General features: G+C 35.9%; 1 protein-coding gene across 8 annotated transcripts in view; it reads left to right on the forward strand.

Annotated features, from left to right (window-relative positions):
* Positions 1 to 245: 245 nt before the first annotated feature.
* Positions 246 to 26197, forward strand: part of HEATR5A (HEAT repeat containing 5A) — a 97858-nt gene continuing 71906 nt past the window's right edge. For 2 of the 8 annotated variants that reach the window (XM_005880984.2, XM_005880986.2), the window contains exons 1-11: positions 1856 to 1955; positions 3134 to 3317; positions 4626 to 4837; positions 6445 to 6553; positions 8777 to 8926; positions 9781 to 9955; positions 15983 to 16143; positions 17849 to 18104; positions 18681 to 18836; positions 20487 to 20737; positions 23208 to 23319. In XM_005880984.2, coding sequence (XP_005881046.1) covers positions 3192 to 3317; positions 4626 to 4837; positions 6445 to 6553; positions 8777 to 8926; positions 9781 to 9955; positions 15983 to 16143; positions 17849 to 18104; positions 18681 to 18836; positions 20487 to 20737; positions 23208 to 23319 — 1708 coding nt within the window. In that variant the 5' untranslated portion in view covers positions 1856 to 1955; positions 3134 to 3191. Of the gene's footprint in view, positions 264 to 1853; positions 1956 to 3133; positions 3318 to 4625; positions 4838 to 6444; positions 6554 to 8776; positions 8927 to 9780; positions 9956 to 15982; positions 16144 to 17848; positions 18105 to 18680; positions 18837 to 20486; positions 20738 to 23207; positions 23320 to 26197 lie in introns of those variants that run through there. The other 6 variants (XM_014528978.1, XM_014528980.1, XM_005880985.2 and 3 more) reach the window with 6 other exon arrangements.

Raw genomic sequence — 26197 nt, forward strand, 5'->3', positions numbered from 1 at the left:
CTGAAAATAACCTAATATGTACTTTTCTTGAGGATTTTCAGTGGTAGGTCATGGATTGTATTGGCAGGCGGACAGGACTGATTGAGAGGGACGACCTAGATGGCTAAAGCGGCACACAGGTGTGAGGAGACATTTGGTGGATGGGTAAAACCTGTTTTTTGGCCTCAGGGGCAGCATCACAGTCAGAATTTAGACGATTGGCCCAAGCCAGAGGATGCAGTAGGAGTTGAAAATTTAAATACCCATAGAAGTCTGCAAATAATGTAAATGAATAGTGCAGGCCAGGTGGCAACTGTGGCCTGTTCAAGAGTCCCTGCTCCTCTAAGAGGCACTATATGGGAACATGGACCCAGGTATTTATGTAAATCTTACGTTTAAATATTTGTAACTAATTTTTTTTCCTAATTCATTACAAGCCAAATTTGGTTAATGGGGTATTAGTTTGTGACTACTGTCTTTAAAAGAGACTCTTTTCTGTTATTTAATAATTATGATGACCTAATACTGTAGGTAATTTTATACCAGTAAACTCTCTGGGAGAAAAAACAATGAAAGGGAGGAAAAGAAGGAAAGGAAGGAGGGAGGGAGAGAGGAAAGAGGGACGGGAAACCTTCTCCATGTCTCCCATCTGATTTTCTAATACATCTTTACTTACTGGCTTCTCTATAAAAGATTGAAATTTGTTTAGGGAATATGAACTATATATTTTACATGTTTTAGTTTAATTACCTGTAGCATTCTGTCTATATTTCTGTGCAGTTCCAATGACCTGTTTATGTTTAGCTTGGAGTTTTATTTATAATATATCAAACTTAGTGTTTGTTTTGTTATCCTCACCCGAGGATATTTTTTTCAATTGATTTTTAGAGAGTGGAAGGGAGTAAGGAAAGAGAGAGAGAAACATTGATGTGAGAGAGAAACATCGATTGGTTGCCTCCTGCACACACCCCCACGGAGGCTGGGATCAACACCTGCAACCCAAGTACATGCCCTTGACCAGAATCAAACCCACCACTCTTCCATGTGTGGGCTGATACTCTATCCACTGAACCACACTGGCCAGGGCTCAAACTTAGTTTTGATACTTGAATAAGAATACTCATCTTTTTAAAAAAATAAAAGTCCTGTATTTATTTTTTTTTAAATTTATCTTTATTGTTGAAAGTATTACAGATGTATTACATCTGTAAGAGTGCTCATCTATTACGTATATGGTGCCTTCTCTGGTGTTTAATATTCTTATTGATATCTGTCACTCCTATATGTAATACTAATGATTTGTTTTTAAAAGTCAGCTTGTGTGTTTTTAAATTTATTTTCTTTAATAATTTTTTCCAACTTACCATGACCTTTTAAAAAATACAGAAAAATTAAAGGATAGTAAAAAGATAACTCACATACCCACTACCAACATTCAACTGTTAACATTTTGCCAAATTTTCTGGCTGACTAATTGGTTTGCTAAACCATTTGAAAATGAGTTGCAGACATCATGCTACTTTACCAATACATACTTGAGCATGCACATTCTAAAAATTAAAAATTTCATAATCACAGTGTCGTCTTATAAGTTGGTAAGTGTGTGTGTGTACACACTTTATGTTATTTGTATTCCAGAAAGGCACTAGGATATGTTCAGGAGATGCTCATGAATTTAAAAACAAAACGAAACCTCCTCTGTCCTTTGTTGATTATTTGCTACAACAAAGTGAACGCTACATTGGATCTGGGTCAGAGCAGATATGGTTTTTATTGCTGCAATCCTTGGACAACATCCAGGTGCCTTCTAAAACAGGAGTTTACTTTCACAAGGCTCACAGAGATAAGGAGACTACTGGGTGAGTTGGAACTCTTTCCCAGAACTGCTAGCCTCAAGCTACAAGCAGAGTCTTACTAGGCTAGGGGAACAGATGCTAACGGGAATAATACCTTCTGCTCCTGGTTTGGATCTCCAGGTAAATGACTGCATATCTTCCTGGGTAAAGCCCAAGGAGATGTGAAGCTTTCCTATAGAGTTTTAGTAGGAGGTCTAGATATCTGTTAATATGCACCCATGACCCATTTTTATGCAGTAAGACCTAGATATAACGGACTAATTTGGGCAAAAGTCTGTTATATAATAAAGTAGGTTTTCTGAATGTGTACGTTAAGAAATTGACAAATTAGTCAGTTTACCTGTTTTTACTTATGTAGACACGTTTGTGTAATGAAAACTGATTATGTATGAAAAGTTTAATATCACAGAAAAGTTTTCTATATATATTACTGTAATTTTAAATTTATACTGAATAGGTCTAGTAAATGGGTGCATTCACCAGTTACGCAAGTGACTGCACACGGCTGGGTGTGGCTTAGTGCTCATGGGAACATCAGCTGGCAATGTGTTAAAACTGCTGCAGAAAGTCACTCCTCCCAACAGCAGAACCAATTACTGACAACAGAACCAATTACCGTGTTGGATGTGATGGGATCACATGCCAATCATTCACCGAACATTGTTTACAAGCATGGTGGCTCTTGGATTTAAATATGTAGACTCTAATTGTAGATATGTAATATTTATTCATGTTGGCAAAATTACTACAGTGTTTTTTCCAACATATGATCCATTTGCTAAAATTTGTTTAAAAATAACAGTGAATTAATAACAAAACAGTAGCCTGTTAAATTTAATTATGAGCAAATCTTGGTTAAAAGCATTTTTAAATTAACAAGGTGTTAATCTTCACGTATGACATACGGACTGGAAATTTTGCCCAATGTATTCGAAGTTCATTCAATAGAGGTCCACAAAGTGTAAAGTTTACTGTACTACAATGGAGCACTTGAATAGTCTAACCTCAAAATTTTCAGAATTTTAATGGAATGTCTCTCTGGTTAGCACACTTTTGCATATGAATGTCAATAATGCTACTCTATTTTGCCTGTCAGCTTCCTAAATAAGGAGTAGAGAATACAAAAATGGATTTTATGTCTTTGTGAACAGGAGTTTAGTATTGGGATTTTCCCAGTTTCTCCCTAGAGCTGTTATAAAAGATGTCTCTATTTAATGATGCTTTATGCTATTCTGTGGAAGATTTCCTTCCTTTTCACTCTCATTTTAAAATGTTATTTTCCTCTGTTTTTTCCTTAGGTGTATTGACTGATGTTTAATAAGAACAATTGAGACCAGTTAGAATTTTCTGCAAGGAATGGAATTAGCTCATAGCTTATTGCTGAATGAAGAAGCATGCAATCAACTAGGTGAAGTTCAGAAGGCACAGTTTATTTTTGATTGGTTGAGATATTTGGAAAAGCTCTTGCTAGCAACCAGCAGGGTAGGTAAAACTGCAAAAACTGGTTTTTGTTTGTTTTTCTTTAAGCCAGATAATATTTTGTTCCTTTGGTTTGCTTTTCTAGTTCTGTTCAGAATAACCTAAATTAGCTTTCAAATGCTAGATCTTATTAAGACTTTATAATGAAATGTTACAGGAAGTTTATTTATTCTGTTCAAAAAAGCAATAAAAATGAGCCCATATTTTTTATATTACTCAAAAATATTTCAGAAACTAACTACAGACTACACTGTATTAGATTATATTTTCATTATATCCTATACTTTATGTACCTCCATATGCATGAAGCCCTGTATACTTTATGTACCTCCATATGCATGAAGCCGTGTAGTATAGTGCTAAATAATGTCATAGGAGTTTCAATTTAAAGAAAGGTGTGGACCCTTTAATGGGAGAGTCATTGAGTAAACATATTCCCTTTTAAAAGCTTATAAAATGGGTACAAAAAAAGAACACTAATCACTCATACCCTTCGTATACATTCAGCAGTTATTAATATTTTGCCATATTTGATTGACCTATTGATTTACTGAGCCATGTGAAGTTCTGCTTTACTTCTAAATACTTTTTGCATACCTCTAAATATAAGGATATTCTACAAAATAACAATAGTATTTGTAATGCAGAAGAGGTACAAAGACACTATTTATGGAGACGTTTAGAATTTAACAAAAGACAAAATCCATACACTAAATGAACAGATGTTTCACTGTGGAAGTTTAAGTCTTGGTGAGCATCTAAATACCATTACCATTGTAATGATATTCTGCATTCCTTTTTGAGAGAGAAGACACATAAACTGGAGTAACATTATTGGCATTGAGGGGCATAAGCTTGCAAAAAGAAAATTGCACTGAACTTAGAAAAGGATCTGAGTAAAACAAGTAACCATTACAAGGTCAACACTGATACTGGATTATAGGTTGTTGCTTATTATGCAACTATATATGGGGTGGGAGCTTAGTAACTAAGAAGCTCTTATTGAAATATAAATTTGCTCTACCTTTCAAACATAAGAAGAAAGATGTAGGAGAAATAGAGCCATTGTCTTTGTTCACAGAGACTCCAGTATATTGTGGTCCAGAATATTTCTGTGGAAATAACCAGCAGGGCAACTAACTACCTATTCATATGATAATGAAGATCACACCACCAATTTACTTGTAATTTTTAATCAAAATAATTTTACACTTTTCTAGAGCCTTTAGTTCTTCAATATATGGAAAAAAAATAGAGGATTACATGTAATTATGTTGACTTGAATTATCTTTTTGTTACCTTCCTTTCTAGAGTGATGTGAAAGAGAAACAGAAGACTCTTGTTGAGCAGCTCCTGTCTTTGTTGAACAGCTCCCCAGGGCCTCCTACCCGCAAACTTCTTGCTAAGAATCTAGGCATTCTTTATGGTATTGGAGACACATTCTCTGTCTATGAGACAATCGATAAATGTAATGATCTTATTCGTAGCAAAGATGACTCTCCAAGTTACCTTCCCACTAAACTGTAAGTTAGATATTAAAACGGAACAAGAATTAAATAGTGCTTCCTTATAATATCATTTTAATAAATAACCCAAACTACTTAATAATTATTTTGAAGCTAAATATAAATTTTTTACTTATTTTTAAATCCAACTTTAAAAATAATCTAACATATTCCTATTGACTGAGAAAGAGTTCTTTAAAAAAATATTTTAGACATATTTGAAGTCTAGATTTAGAAATGAAAACTGACGCACTAAAATTTTAGCAATTGAATATTTAAGCAAAGGTATTTTAAATTCTTCATGCATGTTTTAGATGTCCTTTTAGTGTATTAGTTCTTAATAGTTAAAATTAATAGTAAATGTCATAGAAAAATACTCTTCTAAGATCCTAAAAATAGCAGCTTAGTTTCTTTCTCTATAGAATTCATTTCATTTTTATTACCTGTGTTTTTAAGGAAGTTGATTTGCCATGTATAATTCCACAATAGTAATTTCATAGAAATTTTTGTTGATTTAATTTTAGCTTATATCAGAATATATTTTCTGGTAGTTTTCAGACTTGAGAATATTATTGCTTTTCTTATCTTTTACCTTTAAGACTGTCTTTAAGTATCCTCTATAATAAAACCCTAATATGCAAATCGACCAAACAGCAGAACGACTGGTCGCTATGATGCGCACTGATCACCAGGGGGCAGATGCTCAACATAGGAGCTGCCCCCTGGTGGACAGTGTGCTCCCACAGGGGGAGCGCCGCTCAGCCAGAAGCTGGCTCATGGCTGGTGAGCGCAGTGGCAGGAGCCTCTCTCGCCTCTGTGGCAGCACTAAGGACCCCTCGGGGATGTCCACCTGCCAGCTTAGGAGCGGGGAACGGGCCTAAGCGTAATATGCAAATTGACTAAACAGTGCAACAACCGGTTGCTATGAAGCACACTGACCACCAGGGGGCACACACTCCTGGGAGCGGGCCTAAGCTGTCAGTCGGACATCCTCCAAGGGCTCCCAGACTGTGAGAGGGTGCAGGCCAGTCTGAGGAACCCCCCTACACCAGTGCACGAGTGTCATGCACTGGGCCTCTAGTCTAATATATAAAAGCTTTGAAGGAATGGAATTCTTGGGCTGAGATTTCGATTAATTGAAGATACATATTTTAAAATTTTTTGTTATTGAAAATGTATTATTTGCCCAAGCTGGTTTGGCTCAGTGAATAGAGAGCGTTGATCTGTGGACTAAAAGGTCCCAGGTTTGATTCCAGTCAAGGGCACATGCCTGAGTTGTGGGCTCAGTAGCCAGTGGGAGGTGTGCAGGAAGCAGCCGATCAATGATTCTCTCTCATCATTGATGTTGCTATCTCTCTCTCCCTCTCTGAAATAAAATATATATATATGTGTGTGTGTGTGTGTATATATATATGTGTGTGTGTGTGTGTGTGTAATTTTTTAAAAAAGAAAGTGTAATATTTGATACTCACCTAAGTGTCATGCCTTAGAATTTAACGGGTAGATTCTGGGAAATTTTATCCTTTAAAAGTAAAATTAAAAAGTCACCTTTACATATTCTAAGTTATTTTTTTATTTCTGTTATTTCCATTCATGACTAATTTCTAATTTAAATGTTGTTTCAGTGCTGCTGTGGTATGTTTGGGTTCCTTGTACAAGAAGTTGGGTAGAATATTAAGTAACACTTTTACTGAAACAGTTGGGAATATTCTTAAAGCTATGAAGAGTGCAGAGGTAAGTAACTACAAGTTTGACCAAAAATAAAAGATAGTATTTTATAGGTTTTATGGTTTCTTTACCTATGCCAAGCATACATAAGTATGTACAGAAATAAACATTTGGCCCAGTGATCCCACTTCAAAGAATATATCCTAAGAAACCCAAAACACCAGTTGGAAAGAATATATGTACCCTTATGTTCATAGCAGCCCAATTTATAATAGCTAGGATCTGGAAACAGCCTGAGTGCCCATCAGTAGATTAGTGGATTAAAAAGCTGTGGTACATTTTGACCATGGAATACTATGCAGCTGTAAAAAAAGGGGGTCGGGGGAATCCTTTACCCTTCGAGACAGCATTGAGGGACTTGAAGAGTATTATGCTAAGCAAAATAAGCCAGTCAAAATCAAGTATCATATGATCTCACTCATATGTGGAATCTAATGAACAAAATAAACTGATGAACAAAATAGATCCATAGACATAGAAGCTTGGAACAGACTGACAATTATCAGAAAGGGGGGTGCTAGAGATCAACCAAAGAACTTACATGCATAAGCCCATCGACACAGACAATACTGTGGTGAAGGCCTGGCAGGGGGAAGGGGGTCAATGGGGGAAAAAGTATGTAATACTTTCAATACTAAAGATTTTAAAAAGAAATAGAACCATAAATGAAATATTTCTAGGCGATATACATGTACTTTGTATATTGCTTTATTAGAAAAGCAATAATACAGTAATAGAATTTTGTGTATTCAGACAAATACAAATGGGCAAAACTAAGGTATTTGGTAGACCCATCCCTCCTCCTATCACCTCTTCCATCTGATACTACTTACTAGTGCCAGAGCAAGTGCTTGACACCAAGGACCCAGATACATAGTTGGTAACTACTGTATGCCTAATGGATGGATTAGTATTATACCAGCATCAGAAGGGAGTAAGGAATATAATCAGGGTTGGAAAGAGCGTAGAGGATGTAAGTATGACCAGGATCTGGATGGCCTTTTAATTGTCAGAGGAGTATATGCTCAGCCTTAGTCTCATTGACTTGTTGGCATCATTTACCGCTGTGGAACACCCTTTGTTTCTGTAGCTCTCTCTTTATTTGATTCCCAAGACACTGTAGTCTCTTGCCAACTATAGCTTTACCGATCAGATTGAAATGAAAGCATTTGTATGATTATATATCAAAAATTTTAAATCTTATTCTTAATAGTCAAGGATACCTAAGCACCTTTAAATATAAAAACATCACCCCAGTTCTTGTTCTTACCTTACTTAGAAAAACAATCTAGAAGACAGTTTGAAATAACTTATAAAAATACTGGTAGTTTCATGCACTTTTTTTTTTAATGTACCAAGATAAAAATATGGGAAAATTCAAATATTAAATATGTTGACTTTTGTCTTCTATCTTCAGTGTACTTAACTTCCTGGGATGTTGAAATCATTTAGGGCATTCAGTAAAACATCAGTAATACAAGCAGCTACTACTACTTAAGTGTTTATTATGTGCCAGGCTCTATGGTGAATGTCTTCCCAACAGGGGCTTACTAGTATTTACTTCTTACACTGGCTCTATGCGGTTCATCCTAACCTCATTTCATAGATGAAGAAAGAAGTAAGAACAACTTAAAGTCACACAGATACTAAGGGTCAGAGCCAAGACTCAAATCCAGGTCTTTTTAAATCTAAAGCCCAGACTTCTAACCTCTGAGTTAAACTACTTGGACCAGTAAATGATAAAAATATTAATAGTTATAAAATCTATTGAACATTTACTGTATTTCAGGCACTACTCTAAGTACTTTACATGTACTAACTGTTGAGCCTTGGGACAACCTGAGAAGTGGGTTCTATTACCTCCATTTTATAGATAAAGAAATAGATTTGTTCAAGGTCAGGTACCTAGTAGGTGTCAGACCCTGCACTCTTACCATATTACCTCATTTATAGCAACCATTTATTGGCTATTTAACAACACGCAAGCTTTGTGTTAGGCACTTTTCCATATAATTTCACATCAACATTATGAAATTTGTGTTGAAGTGTAATATATAATATGTTTATAAAATAGCAACTATTAATGTTTGTTGATGTCAGAATAGGTTGGTTAGTATGTATAAAAATCTTGAGTATTTCTCTCATTTATGAGATAAATTTCAGTGCTTAATGCTATTCTTCACAGTACTTTTATCCCTCTATTTAAATTTTTTCTTTTCTCTTTGTTAGTCTCAAGGTCGATATGAGATTATGTTGAGTCTGCAAAATATATTGAAAGGACTTGGAGCTGCTGCTACACCTTGCCACAGAGATATTTATAAAGCTGCTAGATCCTGCTTAACAGATAGGTCCATGGCTGTTCGTTGTGCTGCTGCAAAGGTGAAATGGTCTAATAAGCAGAATTTCTATTTGAAAAGTAAATCAGTTTATTCCTGTGAAAACACTGGAAACACCCCCATGATCTTAGAGCTGCAACTTTGGTAGTCAGCTGTCCCACTTTAACATGAGGAAACGGAGACCCAAAGAGTTCTATGAATTTCCCAAGGTTCATCTAGTAGTTAGCAGTGCATTGTCGAGTGGTGAGTTCAAATGATCAGACTCAGTATTCCTTTGCTACTAAGCTTCCTTCCTATAATTGTATAAACTAAAATTTACATGTAAAATTTATGTTGTTTGAAAGTGATTTGTTTTTATCATACCTTGTTAACATATTTGAATAGATAGTATAGTAAAGTTGTTTATGATGGAATTATTCTCACAATTATTCATAGCCAATTGACTGGTTCTAAGGACATTTTTAAAAAATAGATTTGTAATGATTTCAGAGAGGAAGGGAGAGGGAGAGAGAGATAGAAACATCAATGATGAGAGAGAATCATTGATCAGCTGCCTCCTACATGCCCCACACTGGGCATTGAGCCTGCAACCTGGGCATATGCCCTGGCCAGGAATTGAACCATGACCTCCACGTTCATAGGTCAACGCTCAACCATTGAGCCATGCTGGCCAGGCCTAAGGACATCTTTTACAGCCCTCTCCTCCCACACAATATGGACACATTGCTTTTATGATTTTTAATAAGTATTCACTTGTTGTCCCTGTAATCATTACTTAGAAACTTTGGGTTTGTGTTCTATTTTTGCTAAATCTTGATACTTTCTACAATTTATCTAGATCAGAACTTGATACTTACATTTTGTCTTTCATTAATTTCTGTTTTTCCACTTGAGTAGTGTCTCTTTGAACTTCAGAACGAGGCCAGCTTCATGTGGAGTACAGACCTGGACAGTGTGGCCACACTATGTTTTAAGTCATTTGAAGGTTCCAATTATGATGTGCGGATTTCAGTTTCAAAGCTACTAGGGACAGTGTTGGCTAAAGCTATAATTTCTAAACATCCAGGAGCAGGTAAATTCATTTAATTATTTTCAAATGTCTTCTGTAATTGTCTTCCCAATTGATTTAAACAAACGTATGTGGCATTACTACCCATTAATTTCTTTTTTAAAAAGGCAGACTATCAAAAAAAATCAGTTTTAGTTTGTAGCATTGCTCTAGGTCCTAATATTTCATTTTCAAATAATTCAATAAAAGTTTGAGGGGAAAAAATTCTTCTATCTATTTACTCTTGAAGAAATTTACTTTATTCAATCACTGTCTTCCTCTACATTCTGGGTGTTTTTCTTTTACGTAAATGTGAAGTATTATCCAGTAAGAGGGATTATCTAAATCTTGAGAATTTTTTTTTTAAACAGCATGCATCTGATTACAGACATTTATTTGGCTTGCTATTTACTAAGTCTGTATAAGGGAGTGATGAGATAAATAATTCCAAACAACAGCTATTTGAAATTTACTATATTTGGAAAATTTGCTTTGTTAGTTTTTGTTCCCTATTTATACACTTCTAGGCAGTGAGCAAGGAAGGATAGGGTATTTTTTAAAATGAGAGTTTGCCTGGATTTAATCTACAGCATATATAAAATAATGACAAATAATTGAAAACTTGCTCTATTATTCTATCTCCAAAGAATAAACAGTCTCACACAAGGGAAAATGTGTTTGTTCTGTACAACCTTGCCTCTCTCATGTTTATAGACCAGGAGTACTGACATCACCTTGGAGCTTTTAAGAAATTCAGAAACCCAGGCCCAGCCCAACTTAGTAAAACAAAATTCTCATTTTAACAAGAACTCTTAATGATGGCTGGCAGACATAAAAGATAATTTGTATACACAATGAAGTTTGAGAACCATTGCTCTAGAAATTGTTTATTGTTATTAAAAGCGGATTCTGTTTTTTCTAGTCATAGTGTTTTCTGAACCAGCGATGAGAGAGAACAGGCAGTATATACCATATCAGAATTACCTGAGAACACTAACAAACTGTACAGTTCTCTCATTCTCCAATTGAGACCCACAAGTTTAAAATGTATACTAAGAACTTTTTATTGTGGTTCTTCTAATCTTGTAATTCAATACTTTCTAATTTATGGTGGAGGTGGGAGGTAAGGTGGAAAGGTGGATGGGAAGAGGAAGAAGAAAAAAAACAAAAAAAACACGCAAACCAGAACAAAGTTGTTCAGGGCATTTGAGAGGTTAAATCTTGAGCCACCTAAAAATTTGAAGTTAGAAGACATGTTTAATTAAGCCATGTTGAAAAGGTGAATTGCACATTAATGTGTCATTAGCCCTAGCACATATTTGCAATAAAAACAAGTAAAAATGTAGAATTATATAACAAATGTGAATGATATTTAAATGTATACCCTCCTATCATAGCACTAAACTAATACCAGCAATTTTGTAATCAGACTAAACAAAATGAAGAACCAGCTTCACCTACACTAAAACACTTTGGCCTAATATTTTAGAAATTCTTTCATCTGTAAGTTCTAGCTTGCATTATAATTGAGTTATTTTCATACAACTAAAAAGTGATCTAGATGTCATGATAGATTCTTTTTAAAGTAGGAGACTAATAGCAATAAAGCTTTTAAGAATTTGGAAAACAAATGCAGTGGAGGATTGTACATTTCAACCACAATATGCAAAGATTATGAGGTACAGAACTGAAATGACATTCTTAGTCAAACTAATGAGCTTAAAATAGGTTGTATTTCATACCAATGTACTTAAAAAGCAGAGATTGAGTATGACATTCTCCTAGCATTGGGGTAAGTTGCCAGGAGTTTATGTAATCTTAATCACCTCTTGACCATGAACCTTAAGTAGGTCTTTAATGTTGGCTGGCAGATATAATTTTTTCCCTAGTCCATTTATTCTCCCACTTTCTAATTGACTATTTTATACCTACTTCTCCCCCCATCTTATTTTCACTTGATGGCCTATCTTCCATAGGCTTCCCTATCAAATTCACTCACCTTGTACCATCTGTACACATATACTCTGACTTTCCTACTCAAGATGAATTATGCAATCTTCTGTTAAAGCCACACTTTTGATATACTATATGTTAGGGTTCATCCTCTCGCCTGCTCAAGGATATAGCTCTAGGAAGTCTCCCTTTCATATTTCAACATTTCCCTCTATATCAAGTTATTCCATACAAAACATGCTTTTTTTTATGCCTCCCACTTAAAAAAGAAAATTGTGTATGTCAGCCAGCTAGAGCCCCATTTCTCTTCTTCCCTTTGCAGCAAATTCCTCAAAAGAGGTTTCTTTTGTTTTCTGGATTATTTGCATCAATTTACTTATTTATTTTCAATTACAATTTACATTCAGTACTGTTCTATATTAGTTTCAGATGTATAGCATTGTGGTTAGACAATCTTGCACTTCACAGAGCAGTCCACCCCACCCCGATATTTCAAGTACCTACCTGGCACCATGCATAGTTATTGTTGACTATATTCCCTCAGAAGAGTTGACACCCTCTGTGTTTAGTTCCTCTCTTGCCATAATTTTCAAACCCACTTAAATTAAGATTTTTCCCCAATCACCACCAAAATTATTTTTGTGAAGGTAACCAATGACCTCCATGTTCATTTATTCACTCAGTAATAAGTAATTGGTTGAGTGTTTATATTGGGCTAGATCTGTTCTGAATATATAGATCTGTATGTTATTGAGCAAAACAGATAAAAAACCCCTGCTGTTTTTGGAGTTATATTCTATATTTAGCCATGCTAAAGCCAGCAGACAACTCTCAGTTGTCTTACTTGGCCTTTCAGCATCATTTAGCTCAGTTGATCCTCCTTACTCTTTTCTCATTTTCTTCTTAGGACCTTATGGTCCTTTAAAAATCCCTTGGTTTTCCTTCCTTCTCACTAGGAATTCCTGTTCAGTCTTCTTCAATGATTCCTTGTCTTGTCGTAGAAGAAGCACATTACCTAGTACTTGGTCTCCTGCTCTTTATGTCTACTCATTCTCTTGGAGACCTTATCCAATCTCATGGCTTAAATACCATCTAAATATCACCTATATCAGGGATTCCTGGATTTATATCTTTAGCCCAGACTTCTCTGCTGGACACCAGACTTTCATATCCAGCTGCGCATTTGACATCTCTATTTTGATATCCATTTGATGTTTCAAATTAACTTGTCCTAAAGTGAATGCTTGACTTCGCCTCCCCACAACATACTCACACCGGCTTTACTTGCAGTCTTGCTAATCTAAATTGATGATAACTCTATCCTTCCAGGTGTTCAAACAAAATTTTTAAAGTCACCCTTTACTGTTCTCTCTCACTCAATAGCTATTCTACTTGACAATCTTAAAACATAACCAGAATCAGGATTCCTTGAAGAAATGGCTTATTATGGGGTTGGAGCTGGAAAAGTCTGAACATGAGCCTAGAACATCTTATGCCAAAAAGTAAGGAACTCCATTGGCCAGCTTTCTCAAGAGTCTTCCACTGGTCAAATTTAGGACAATATTAGAGACAAAACTAGTAACGACAGAAAATGGATAACCTATTAAATAAAAAGGAATCTTATTTTTATAGATTACTGAAGATAAGTAAAGGAAAAGGAAGAGCTCTTTTTTATGGTGGAATTCAGCTAATAACTGTAGAAAGAGTAATTTTTAGGCAATGACATTATTGGAATTATTACAGTAACTAGAGGCCCAGTACACTAAATTCGTGCATGAGTAGGGTCCCTAGGCCTGGCCGGTGATCTGGGCCGATCTGTGGGGTGACCAGCGCGGTGATCAGGGGCTCCCGCTGGCACCAGCCTTGCCCTGCCTGGCTCCGCCTGCTCACCGGCCCCACCCCCCCTGCTGCCGCTGGTCGCCTCCCTCTGTGGAGTGACCGGCAGGGCAATCAGGGGACCCCCGCTGGCACCGCCTTGGCTGGCCTGGGGCCTGTGGGCTGGGGGGCAGCTTCTGTGTTGAGCGTCTTCCCCCTGGTGGTCAGTGCGCATCATGGCGATTGGTCATTACACTGGTCCTTCCATTATTCGGTCAATTTGCATAATAGGCTTTTAGTATATAGGATAATTTATGCAGGTAGGAATCCTCAGTACATTCTTGGGTGAAAGTTTGATAAGTTATAGAATATTTATGCCATCTTAAAGTATCATCACATAGGTTACATAATAATTACAGCGGGGAAAATAATATTTGACAGTGGACAAACCTGGCCAACATCTTACTCAGGTGTTCAAAGATAGTATCACCAATGCAGGGGCAGACTGACACCAAGCCTTACAGTGCCCTTGATGTTATGCATTGAGAAGGCTTACAGCAATACTTGCTTAGTTCTCTTGCCAAAAATTCTGAGGAAGTACTAGACAAACTCAAATTGAGGGATCTTCTGTAAAACAACTAGTCATATGTATGTTCTTAAAAAATGAGGAAGTAATAAGGAAAATATTGTGAGTGTAGCTGGAGTGCATATGGGAATTTATTTTATTGTAGCTTTTTTGTAATTTTGAAAATTTTCTTAATAAAAAAACTTAAAAATACATATGTATGTCTGTTCAGACTCCACTTTATGGCAGCCACCTTGATCTAAGCCACCATCACCCTTTGCTTGAATTACTTAATTGTTCCTAATGGGTTCTCCTACTTTTACCTTTGCCCCTCTATACAGTCTCCTCTTAGCACAGAGGCCAAGCGACAGATTGTATCACTCTTCTGCTCAAGGTTCTCCACTGGCACCTCACTTCACTTACATCCTTACAAGGATCTATAAGATCCTTTGTCTTCTCTCTACTCATCCTTGTAGCCTGGTCTGTTTCCTACTAGACCCCTCCACTGCTTTGTCTACATATCTCTGCTTGGACTCATTAGGCACCATATCTCTCCTCAAGGCTTTTTTTTTTGTCTGAGCTATTTCCTCTGGCTAGAACACCTTTTCTCTAGGTAGATCCTAGAACTTTCGGATCCTGAAGTTTTAGGATCTGCGTGCCTAATTCCCTCACTTACGGAATTATGTTCAGAGGTCACCCTTTCAATTAACCATTCCCTGACTACCTTGTTGAAAAACACAACAACACTGCCCCCTCCTATATTTCTGCCCTGTTCTATTTTTTTGTATGGCTTTCAGTCACTGTCTAGCATACTATATGCCTATTCATGTATTATATTTATTGTTGTCTCCTTCCTAGAATTTATGATGCACAAGGGCATGGATTTTGTACTATTCGCTAAAGTTTCTCTTCCAAAGGCCATCATAGATTTTCCTTTGTTTCCACGGAACATCTCTTTAAGCTAAGGAGTAGATTTTTTTGGTTCATATTTTTGATTAATGAAAGTTTATTTCTGTACTATGTATGACTTGAATCAATAACAAGAGTCAGAGCTCGTGACCATCATTTTTCAGAAAAATGAAAGGAAGAAAATGGGTTCTTTTTTTTTTTTTTAAGGAGATACTCAAAGGGAGAATCAGCTGTGTCAAACTGAAGACAGACTAATCTTTTAATTATTGTAGCCCAAGGGCTGACTGAGAAGTTTTAGTAATATTTGGCTTTGATTTCTTCAGAGACTGGGGATGTAACAAAAGTTGTACTTGCAGTTGAGAAGTTTTAAAAGTAGGATACAGTGGTTACTTTATATAAGCCTTTGGAAAAATAAAATTATGATTTTGGCATTTTAATTATTTTAAAAGAATTTCAAAGCATTGTATTGCATTTTTCATTCTTGGAGAATTGGGACAATTTATTTGTTTTCCATTGTTTTAGGATACTCTTAGCCTTTTAAATTATTTGAGGAAAAGAGAGCAATAGCTCATAATCTCAAAGTGATGTAGACTTTAAGACGTCACTGAAAGGATGCTTCGGAGTCCATTATGATTTGACCTCTGAACCCTTGTGTGAATTTGTGTGTTAACGTGTATGATGCCCTGTAAATTTTGCATTTTATTTGAGTTTTTAATTTATTTTTGTTTCAGTTAACATTCTAATCAAGATCATGCATTAAAATATAGTCTGCAAAATACAAAAATCACATGTTTTGTTCTTTATTATAGCAGCCTCACGTCAAAGCATTCGCAGAGTATCTCTGGAGGAAGTTCTGGAATTACTAGGAACAGGGTTTCTACGTGGGAGTTCAGGATTTCTTCGAGCCAGTGGTGATATGCTGAAAGGAACCAGTTCAGTCAGTAGGGATGTTCGAGTTGGAATTACTCAGGTTAGGATCACAAGTCAGTATCTAAATGTAATTCTCACTGGCCCGTAATGAAGGTTTTAGGATCTGACTCCAGCCAGAAGTGATACTATACAGGGTCATCACTCATGCTCTTATATTTATAAATAGATACGGTGAGGCCAAAACACTTTTTAAAAAATACATATTTTTATTGATTTCAGAGAGGAAGAGAGAGATAGAAACATCAATGATGAGAGGGAATCATTGATTGGCTGTCTCCTGCACATTGGACCAAGCTCGTAACCCAGGCATGTGCTCTTAACCAGAATCAAACATGGGACCCTTGGATCCTCAGGCTGACGCTCTATCCACTGAGCCAAACCAGCTAGGGCTAGGCCAAAATGCTTTTTAAAAGCTAGATTATGAGAGAGAACCTTATTTACCATAAAGCCACCTAGATAGGCTATTCCACACAATATTTTCAATTCCTGGTAATGGGATATTTTTGTTTTATTTCCTTTGAAACATGAGTATTTTGTTTTTAGGCCTTGTATCTTTATGTATCTTGTGGTTTAACATGTTTTTTATTGTGTTTATGTGTGCATGTACAATTCAAGTTTAAGCTATTAGGTACATATTTTTCAGCATGGGCAGTATTGTATTTCCATTTTATATGGTTTCAACTCCTAAGTAAATATTACAGCATGTTATCTACTTAAGTGCTTAAATTCCTGGTCCTAAACAAAATTTAATAAACTAAACTCTGGTAAAAGTATCTTAGAATAAAACAAAACAAAGGTTTCTGCATTCTTTCTTAGAATTATCTTGTTTCCTGAATGCCATTATGGTTCAAAACAAGCCTGTATTTTTTTTAATTTAAAAAATATAGACATATCTCTATTGATTTCAGAGAGGAGTGAGAGGGAGAGATTAAAAACATCATTGATGAGAGAAACATCAATTGGCTGCCTCCTGCACACACCCCACTGGGAATGTCCCAGTATAATTAATTGTAAACTAGTTTTTCAAAAAACAAATTACCTAAGAAAACTGTTCTTGTATCTCTGGAGTAAGATAAACCATTAACTTTCTTTTTAAAAAAATATTTTTTTATTGAAGGGAAAAGAGAGAGATAGAATGATGAGAGAGAATCATTGATCGGCTGCCTCCTGCACGCCCCCCACTGGGGGTCAAGCTGGCAACCCAGACATATGCCCTTGACTGGAATCGAACCTGGGACCCTTCAGTCCGCAGGTCGACACTCTATCCACTGAGCCAAACCAGCTAGGGCAACCATTACTTTCTTAAAAATAAAGAGCAGTGATTCATCACTATAAACTTATAGTTTCTAGAACTAAAATCCCTTAGAGTTATGATATTGGAACACAGTTAATTCTTACAATGTGTTCATATGTTTTATTGGATTTTCTTGTTCAGAATGTGAAAGAGCTTGAATTCTTTGTTCAGAGAAGCCACAGACACATTTTTACATATTAGTTGGCTATGCTGACTGTTCTGAAACCTTTCATAAAGCCAAAATAAAACAGGCAGCATTAATGCAAGACTGCAAATTCAGTTTGGCTTAGAAAACAAAAAAAATAGTGTTGTATTCATATAGCTAAAGTGGCTGTAAATGAGAAAAGATAAAAGAAATATTAGTAAATTCTGCATATTTGTGGAAGAGAAGATATTAACATAGAATTGAAATTATTTCATTTTGAAGATAAAACTCCTCTTTCTTTTTTAGGCTTATGTGGTATTTATTTCAACACTAGGAGGAGCATGGCTAGAGAAGAATTTTGCTGCCATTCTTTCTCATATCCTAAGCCTTGTGTCACAGTCACACCCTAAAGTCACCCAAGCTCAGGCTGATGCTGTCTGCGGCCGCCGTTGTGTTTCATTTATCCTTCGAGCTACTATAGGAGGCCTTCTTGGAGAAAAGGCTCAAATTGCTGCTGCGAAGGATATTTGCCAGGCTATATGGAAGTTAAAGAAAGTTGTCGGTATGAATCTACTAAAATGACCTGTTTTAACAGTGCTAAAGGATTTGTCCCTAAGGAAAAGCTACACTGGTATATTACTATATTAATACAAAAAACACTAATAACAGACATCAGTTGTTTCAGAGTAGTCAATATATAAATGATACATAAGTTACCTAACATAGTAATAACTATCATACGTACAAATCTTAAAGGCTGGTAATAATATTTCATCCGAATTCATGATCTTACAATAGAAGCTGATGCATTGTTTTTGAAACAGTTTTTATCTCAATTCCTGTACTGTTCATCTTGTGTATCAATAAAATTGGAATCTTTTTTACTTTTCCATTAGTTCTCTCTTTCAGTGTCACTTGCTAAGGGAATAATAAGGGATCTATGGTCAGGTTGCTTGAACTGATTCGGTAAATTAGTTCAGTTCTTTGTTGATGGAAGTCCTCTTTTTAGTATTTCAGTTATATAGATCAAGTGGAGGTACTAATTTTTGCTTTTATACTGTTCCACTCCTAACACTCACCTGCTGTAATCTATTTTAGCAAAGCATTGTTGCGTAGTTAATTCTTATACTTCTGTCAGATGCTGTGATGTGTGACGGTAATTTGGAAACCCGGCTTGGCTCCACAGATGTAGCAGCCAGCCAGCATATGCTGGTGTGTGCTTTACAAGAACTCGGAAATCTCATACACGGTCTCGGGACCACAGCTGCGCCTTTGCTGCAGGATTCAAGTGCAGGTATCTATTGTTGTGGCTCATCTGAACTTGTTTTTATTTTTACTCTACACAACTTTTTTCCAAGGAAGAAAATCTCCCTCCTACAGTTTATTTCTTATAGATACCACTGTGTATTTACTAGAGATGTTTTATGAAATACATATACTAGTAATCAAGATTATTAAAACATATATATACATATACACATATATACACATATGCATATATATATAGGGTTGCTTTTGCTATTGAAGCTTGTTCTCTATGTCTCTCCTACCACCCTGCTTTTCTCTCTGGGGATAGTTAAGATAATGGGAAAATGGAGAAGTAAAACTGAACTCATATCTCTCATCTGCAGTGAAAACATTAGTTTTTATATGGTACAAGTAATTCACTTCCTCAAAGTTTTTTGTAAGCAATCTCTGTTTTCTTTCTCTTCTTGAAAATTATTTAATCATTGTGAGAGATAATTCACATTATACAGAGTTCACCCTTTTAAAGTATACAATTCAGTGGTTCTGGTATGTTCAAAGTTGTACACTATCTAATCCCAGGATGTATTCATCATCCCAAGAAGTCCTGCACCCATTAGCAGTCACTCCCCATTTCCCTTTCCCCGAGTCTTTGACAACCACTAATCTGCTTTTTGTCTCTATGGATTTTCCTGTTTGGACGTTTCATGTAAATGGAATCATACAGTATGTGGTCTATTGTGACTGGCTTCTTTCTTGTAGTCACTTTTAAAAATAATTTTTAATGGTTTTTGTCCTTTGTGATACACATTTCCTGTACACTGAAGCTTTACATTATATTTTGTTCATAAACTCTTTATCCGAGGGTACATATTATTAAAGTAGCAGTCAATATGAACTATTATATGTTTTGGTGAAGGTGTATGTTGAATCATTGCAAATGTGGATATTTTTTCTAACTAGTAGTGGTAGTCCACTTTCTTCATAGTTGTTTAGTAGTGCATTGAGCACCTAGCAAATCCTAGAGCTTAACATTTTATTCTCATATAAGAGCAATATGGTAGATAGGAAGTATACTAATTACGTATATAAATGTGCCAGAAGGGATTTTTTTTAAAAAGGAGGATAGAGCATGGTGTGTAACATTTCTTCTCAAGGTACTTTTGTTACTTACTGATAATTTTTAAAAGATATTTTTTATTGATTTCAGAGAGAAAGGGAGAGGGAAAGAGAGATAGAAACATTAATGATAAGAGAGAATCACTGATTGGCTGCCTCTTGCACACCCTCCACTGGGGATGGAGTCCACAACCCAGGCATGTGCCCTGACCAGGAATCAAACCTTGACCTCCTGGTTCATAGGTCAACACTCAGCCACTGAGCCACACCAGCCTGGCAGCTTACTAATTTTAATGCTAGTATAATTAATAATAATCTCAAGATAAAGTAAACAGAACATTGGCATATTTAGGAGATACAAGTTTTCTTTTTTGTACTGACTTAACTTAAGCCACTTTTCATGAGATATATTAGAAGAAACAATTATTGGATACAAAAGTTATTTATAATTATGTATCACTTTTTTTCTGATTTAGCTTTTGATGAAGATAATATATACTTGATTCATGTGACTACTTATTCCTTTGACTTAGTGAGTCTTATCTGTGTAGCTAAGGCATTGTTTGTTTTTCTGTTCTAGGCATTCTTGACAGTGTCATTTCAGTTATTCTTCATCCTAGCATATCTGTTCGGCTAACAGCAGCCTGGTGTCTACACTGCATTGCTGTGGCATTACCTTCTTACCTAACGCCGCTCTTGGACCGTTGCCTTGAAAGGCTTACTGTACTTAAGTCTTCACCCGAAGCAGTGACTGGCTTTAGTTTTGCTGTGGCAGCTTTATTGGGAGCAGTGAAACATTGTCCTTTAGGAATTCCTCATGGAAAGGGCAAGGTAATGATTTCATTCTCTACATACAATAATGACATTTTAAGTTTTTCCTAAAAACATCATGGTCTTTTTTTTTTTTTAATATATTTTTATTGATTTCAGAGAGGAAGGAAGAGGGAGAGAGAGAGAAACATGGATCGGCTGGCTCCTGCACGCCCCCTACTGGGGATTGAGCCTGCAACCCGGGCATGTGCCCTTAACCGGAATCGAACCCGGGACCCTTCCATCCGCAGGCGGATGCTCCAGCCACTGAGCCACACCGGCCAGGGCATCATGGTCTTCTTGAGATAATTCACATTATATAAAGTTCACCCTTTTAAAGTATACAATTCCGTGGTTATGGTATGTTCAGAGTATCACCCAGTTGCAGCCATGCAGGACAAATTTCTGAGCAGTCAGCTGTGTATCACTTAAGTGTTAAATATTATCAACATAATTAGTGTGAAAATGGAAGGACTGGTTAAATAATGTCTTACCCACTCTTAAACAGAAATGCTTTCTGTACTTTTTGTTAAAAGTATCTTCATTTAATAAAAGAACTTGTTCCTAAAGGCTTTATTTTGATATATATTTAGCTCTGCCATAAAATACATTTTAAATTGCATTATAGCCTGGCCGGTAATGGCTTGGTGGTTGCATGTTGACCTATGAACCAGGAGTTCAGGGTTCAATTCCCAGTCAGGGTACATGCCCAGGTTTTAGGCTTGATCCCCAGTAGGGGGCATGCAGGAGGCAGCCTATCAGTGATTCTCATCATTGGTATTTCTGTCTATCCCTCTCCTTGTTCTCTGAAATCAATAAAAATATTTAAGTTGCATTGTAAAAGACAAATAGAGCTGCAAAAGAAATCTTAAGCTTCATGTGATAATTTTATAGTTAATATTATTAGTGGTGATATTATTTTGAAATTAAATATAGTTAGATAAAATAGACACAATGTTCTTAGGAACCAAGATTTTCCATATTTAAAAAAGTGCTATAAGCATAACCAATGGACACAAGACACTGGGGCTTAGGGGAGGCCGGGGGAAGGTCAAAGGGGGAAGAAAAAGGGAGACATATGTACTACTCTTTGTAATATTTTAAGCAATAAAACAAAATTTTTTTTAAAAGTGCTGTCTTTATAGAAGCAAGAAAGTTAAGTAAAAGTCCATATGTTAAATTTGAATAGAAAATATTACTATGAATTTATAATTTCCTATTTTTGAAAACACTTATGTCCTCTGTCCAGTGAAAAGACCTCAAAGCAATGACAACCAAGTAGCAGGGACAACCCCTAGTGCCCAGATTATGGCTCTAAATACCATTTCTAGTAAAGGAACCAGAGCTTCATGGAGGAATGACTGGTTCCAGGTCTGGGGCAGGAAATGCACAGTACAAGCCTGGAATATCTGGCCAACACCATTTGAATTAAGGTGACTAACAACTTTGGGAAGTGATACCTTCATTTAAATTACATTCTAAACACATTACATCTTGTGAAGTAAAGAATTACCATTGCATTTATATAGTTAAATTTAATATCCACAGATCTTACTAGGTTAGACAGACAGGATGGTTGGTTTGGTTCTCATTCTCTGAGTGTTATCCATTGAATATAGGCCGCAAGTAGTCCTAAATTAGCAGTAAGTTGATTGGTTGTTTTAAAATCCACTAGCCTACCTCTTTAGAAAATTTACATGCCAAGTCATAATAAAAGTGACTAGTAATAGAGATATTTTCTTAGGCATATTAGATACTTGTTGGCTTTTGTACTGTACAAGCATGCATTAGTCATGAATGTGAAATATCTGGTTTTTCCTCTCAGTTTATAACACTACCTATTTCATAGACTTTTAAAATATAACATTTTAATGAATCTCACTGTACTTTGAAACTTCAATATGAGGTTATTTTGAAAGCTTTTAACTTCTGTAGTATATAGCCACTTAGGTATCAAAATGGTATGCAAAAATTTAGCCCAGCCAGTGTGGCTCAGTGATAGAACATTGACCTATGAACGAAGAGGTCACGGTTCAATTCCTAGTCAGGGCACATGCCCAGGTTGCGGGCTCAATCCCCAGTGGGGGCTTTGCAGGAGGCAGCCAGTCAGTGATTCTCTCTCATCATTGATGTTTCTATCTCTTTCTCCCTCTCCATTTCTCCCTGAAATCAGTAAATATATATATCTATTTTTAAAGTGGTATGCAAAATTTTTAAAAGATTCCTGTAATGAGGTTTTCTTTGGTAGTTACTATCTAAGATGGTTACTTAAAAATAAAAATAAGTTCAAGTTCTATACAGCTAAACTTAAACAGTTGTACTATGTTGTTGCACATATTCTGCAAACAATTACAGAGTTTCTGTGTACACTTATATGCCAATATATGTGAGAGTTAAATTTTTAAGACATTATTATTAGTTGCTGTTATTTGTCCAATAACCTTAAACTGATATGCTTTTTTTTTTGCCTTGTTCTTTTATATGTAAATAGATTATTTTGACATTAGCAGAGGATTTGCTGTGTTCTGCTTCTCAAAACAGTCGCCTTTCAGCTCAGCGCACACAAGCTGGATGGTTATTGATTGCTGCTCTGATGACATTAGGTAACAGTCTTGTGGAAGGTTTACATAACTATGAACTTTGTGTTTTCTGATGTAAAATATTATAATGGGTGATTTGACTAGACTAACTTTTAATATATACCAGAATTTAAATATCTACACAAATACTTGTTTTCTAACCAGTCACCTTAGGAAGCTATGTACTTACTCCATTCCCCAAAATGTGTTTTTTTATTTTTTATTTTTTGGCTTACACAACAAAAATTTATTGTCTCTCTGTTCTGGAGGCTAGAAGAACAAGATCAAGGTGTCAGGGTTGGTTTCTTCTGAGGCTAACAGATGGCCACCTTCTTGTTATATCATCACGTCGTTGTTTTATTCTCTCTGTGTGTGCATCCCTGGTGTCACTCTGTGTATTCTTTTCTTTAAATATTTTAATCTGAATAATTCTTTACTGGCAATTTTTTTTCAATAGTTTTTCTTCATTTACAAATCTTAAATGGCTTTCCATTGCTTATAAAATTAAAACAAAACCTTGTCTAAACAGCTGCATTGAAGTATAATTTTTTTATTGTTTAAAGTATTATATATGTCTCCTTTTCCCCTGATTGACACCCTCCCCCACTCCCACCCCGAGGGCAGCCCCCACTGCCCCAGTGTCTGTGTCCATTGGTTATGCTAATATGCATGCATACAAGTCCTTTGGTTGATCTCTAAACCCCTACTCCCCTGCCCCTTGTCTCTGGATCTGTTTTTGTTAATCAGTTTATGTTGATCATTATATCCCACATATGAGTGAGATTATGTGATATTTATCTTTCTCCAACTGGCTTAATTGCTCTCCAGTTCCAATCATGCTGTTGCAAATGGTAAAAGTTCCTTTTTTTTTTTTTTTAATAGCAGCATAGGATTCCAATGTGTAGATGTTCCACAGTTTTTTAATTCACTCAGCTGCTGGGTACTTAGGCTGTTTCCGAACCTTAGCTATTGTAAATTGTGCTGCTATGAACATAGGGGTGCATATATCCTTTCTGATTGGTGTTTCTGGTTTCTTGGGATATAATCCTAGAAGTGAGATCACTGGGTCAAATGGGAATTCCATTTTTAATTTTTTGAGGAAACTCCATACTGTTCTCCACAATGGCTTTACCAGTCTGCATCCCCACCAGCAGTGCATGAGGGTTCCTTTTTCTCCGCATCCTTGCCAGCATTTGTCATTTGTTGATTTGTTGATGATAGCCATTCTGACAGGTGTGAGATGGTACCTCATTGTTGCTTTGATTTGCATCGCTAGGATGATTAGTTACTTTGAGCATGTTTTCATATGTCTCTCAGCCTTCTGTATGGTATGTCCTCTTTCAAAAAGTGTCTATTTATGTCCTTTGCCCATTTTTTGTTTGGATTGTTTATCTTCCTTTTGTTAAGTTGTATGAGTTCTCTGTAAATTTTGGAGATTAAACCCTTATCTGAAATAGCCTTGGCAAATATGTTCTCCCATGAAGTGGGCTTTCTTGGTGTCTTGTTGATGGTTTCTTTTGCTGTGCAGAAGCTTTTTATTTTGATGTAGACCCATTTCTTTATTTTTTCCTTAGTTTCCATTGCCCTAGGAGCTTTATCAGTAAAGATATTGCTACAACATATGTCTGATATTTTGCTGTCTTGTGGCGTCTTCTAAGATTTTTATGGTTTCCTGTCTTACATTTATGGTCTTTAACCATTTTGAGTTTGTTTTTGTGTATGGTGTAAGTTGGTGATTTAGTTTCATTTTTTTGCATGTATCTGACCAAATTTCCCAGCACCATTTATTGAAGAGACTGTCTTGACTCCATTGTATGCTCTTGCCTCCTTTGTCAAATATTAATTGAACATAATGGTTTGGGTCTATTTCTGGGTTCTCCAAAATGTTTTCAGATCTCTTTATTTGAAATTCTCTTGAAGACCAGTTTATGAACCTTAAATAGGGTAAGCCAATTTGATCATCTTTCAGGCTTAACTTTGAATGACTCTGGCTTTTCAAAAAATAATTCATATCCATCATCAGAAAAAAAACATTTTCCAAAACATAAGGTAGGCAAGAGAACATACCATAGCTTACGAATCCATTTCTGTAGTTGTTGTGGGAATTGGTAACACCAATAAGGTAGTTACATTGAAGGAGATAAGGCTCATTTAAATTATATATATTTTTAAATTAGTATGTATTTTATGGTCATGATAATTATAGTTATATCCTGTGACTTTGGAATTAAATTTTATCACTTAATTACAGCTATATTTTAAGTTTCTACTTTATAGTCATGTGATTTATTGCTAGAATAGAAAAGTGGCTGGATTTGACCAATAAATCATTTTGACATCTCTGAAATAATTTGATCTAAAAGGAGCTTAAATTAAAATAAGCATAAATGAAGAACCACTTTAAATAATGTTCTTGAGATGATTAAAGAGATTTATTGGACTAGATCAGGGTTCAGTCTATACACCAAATTTGGCTTGCTGCCTATTTTATACAGCTTATGAGCTAAGAGTGGTTTTTACATTTTTAATGGTTTTTTTTTAAAAAATATTTTGTGACATGAAAATCAGTTTTCAATGTTTGTAAATAAAGTTTATTAGAGCACAACCATGATCATTTCTTTAAATATTATTTGTGTCATTTAGGCACTACATTAGCAAAATTGATTAATTGCAACAAGACCTTCTGGCTTTAAAAGACAAAAATGTTTACTGTCTAGCCTTTTATAGAAAACTAGAGGCCCAGTGCACAAAAATTTGTGCACTCGGGGGGCGGGAGGGGAGGGGGGTCCCCCAGCCCGGCCTGTGCCCTCTCGCAGTCTGGGACCCCTCGGGAGATAACGACCTGCTGGCTTAGGCCTGCTCCCGGGTGGCAGAGGGCAGGCCCAATCCCTAAGTGCAGCCC

This window comes from Myotis brandtii, unplaced genomic scaffold (assembly GCF_000412655.1).
Source record: "Myotis brandtii unplaced genomic scaffold, ASM41265v1 scaffold667, whole genome shotgun sequence".
Lineage (NCBI taxonomy): Eukaryota > Metazoa > Chordata > Mammalia > Chiroptera > Vespertilionidae > Myotis > Myotis brandtii.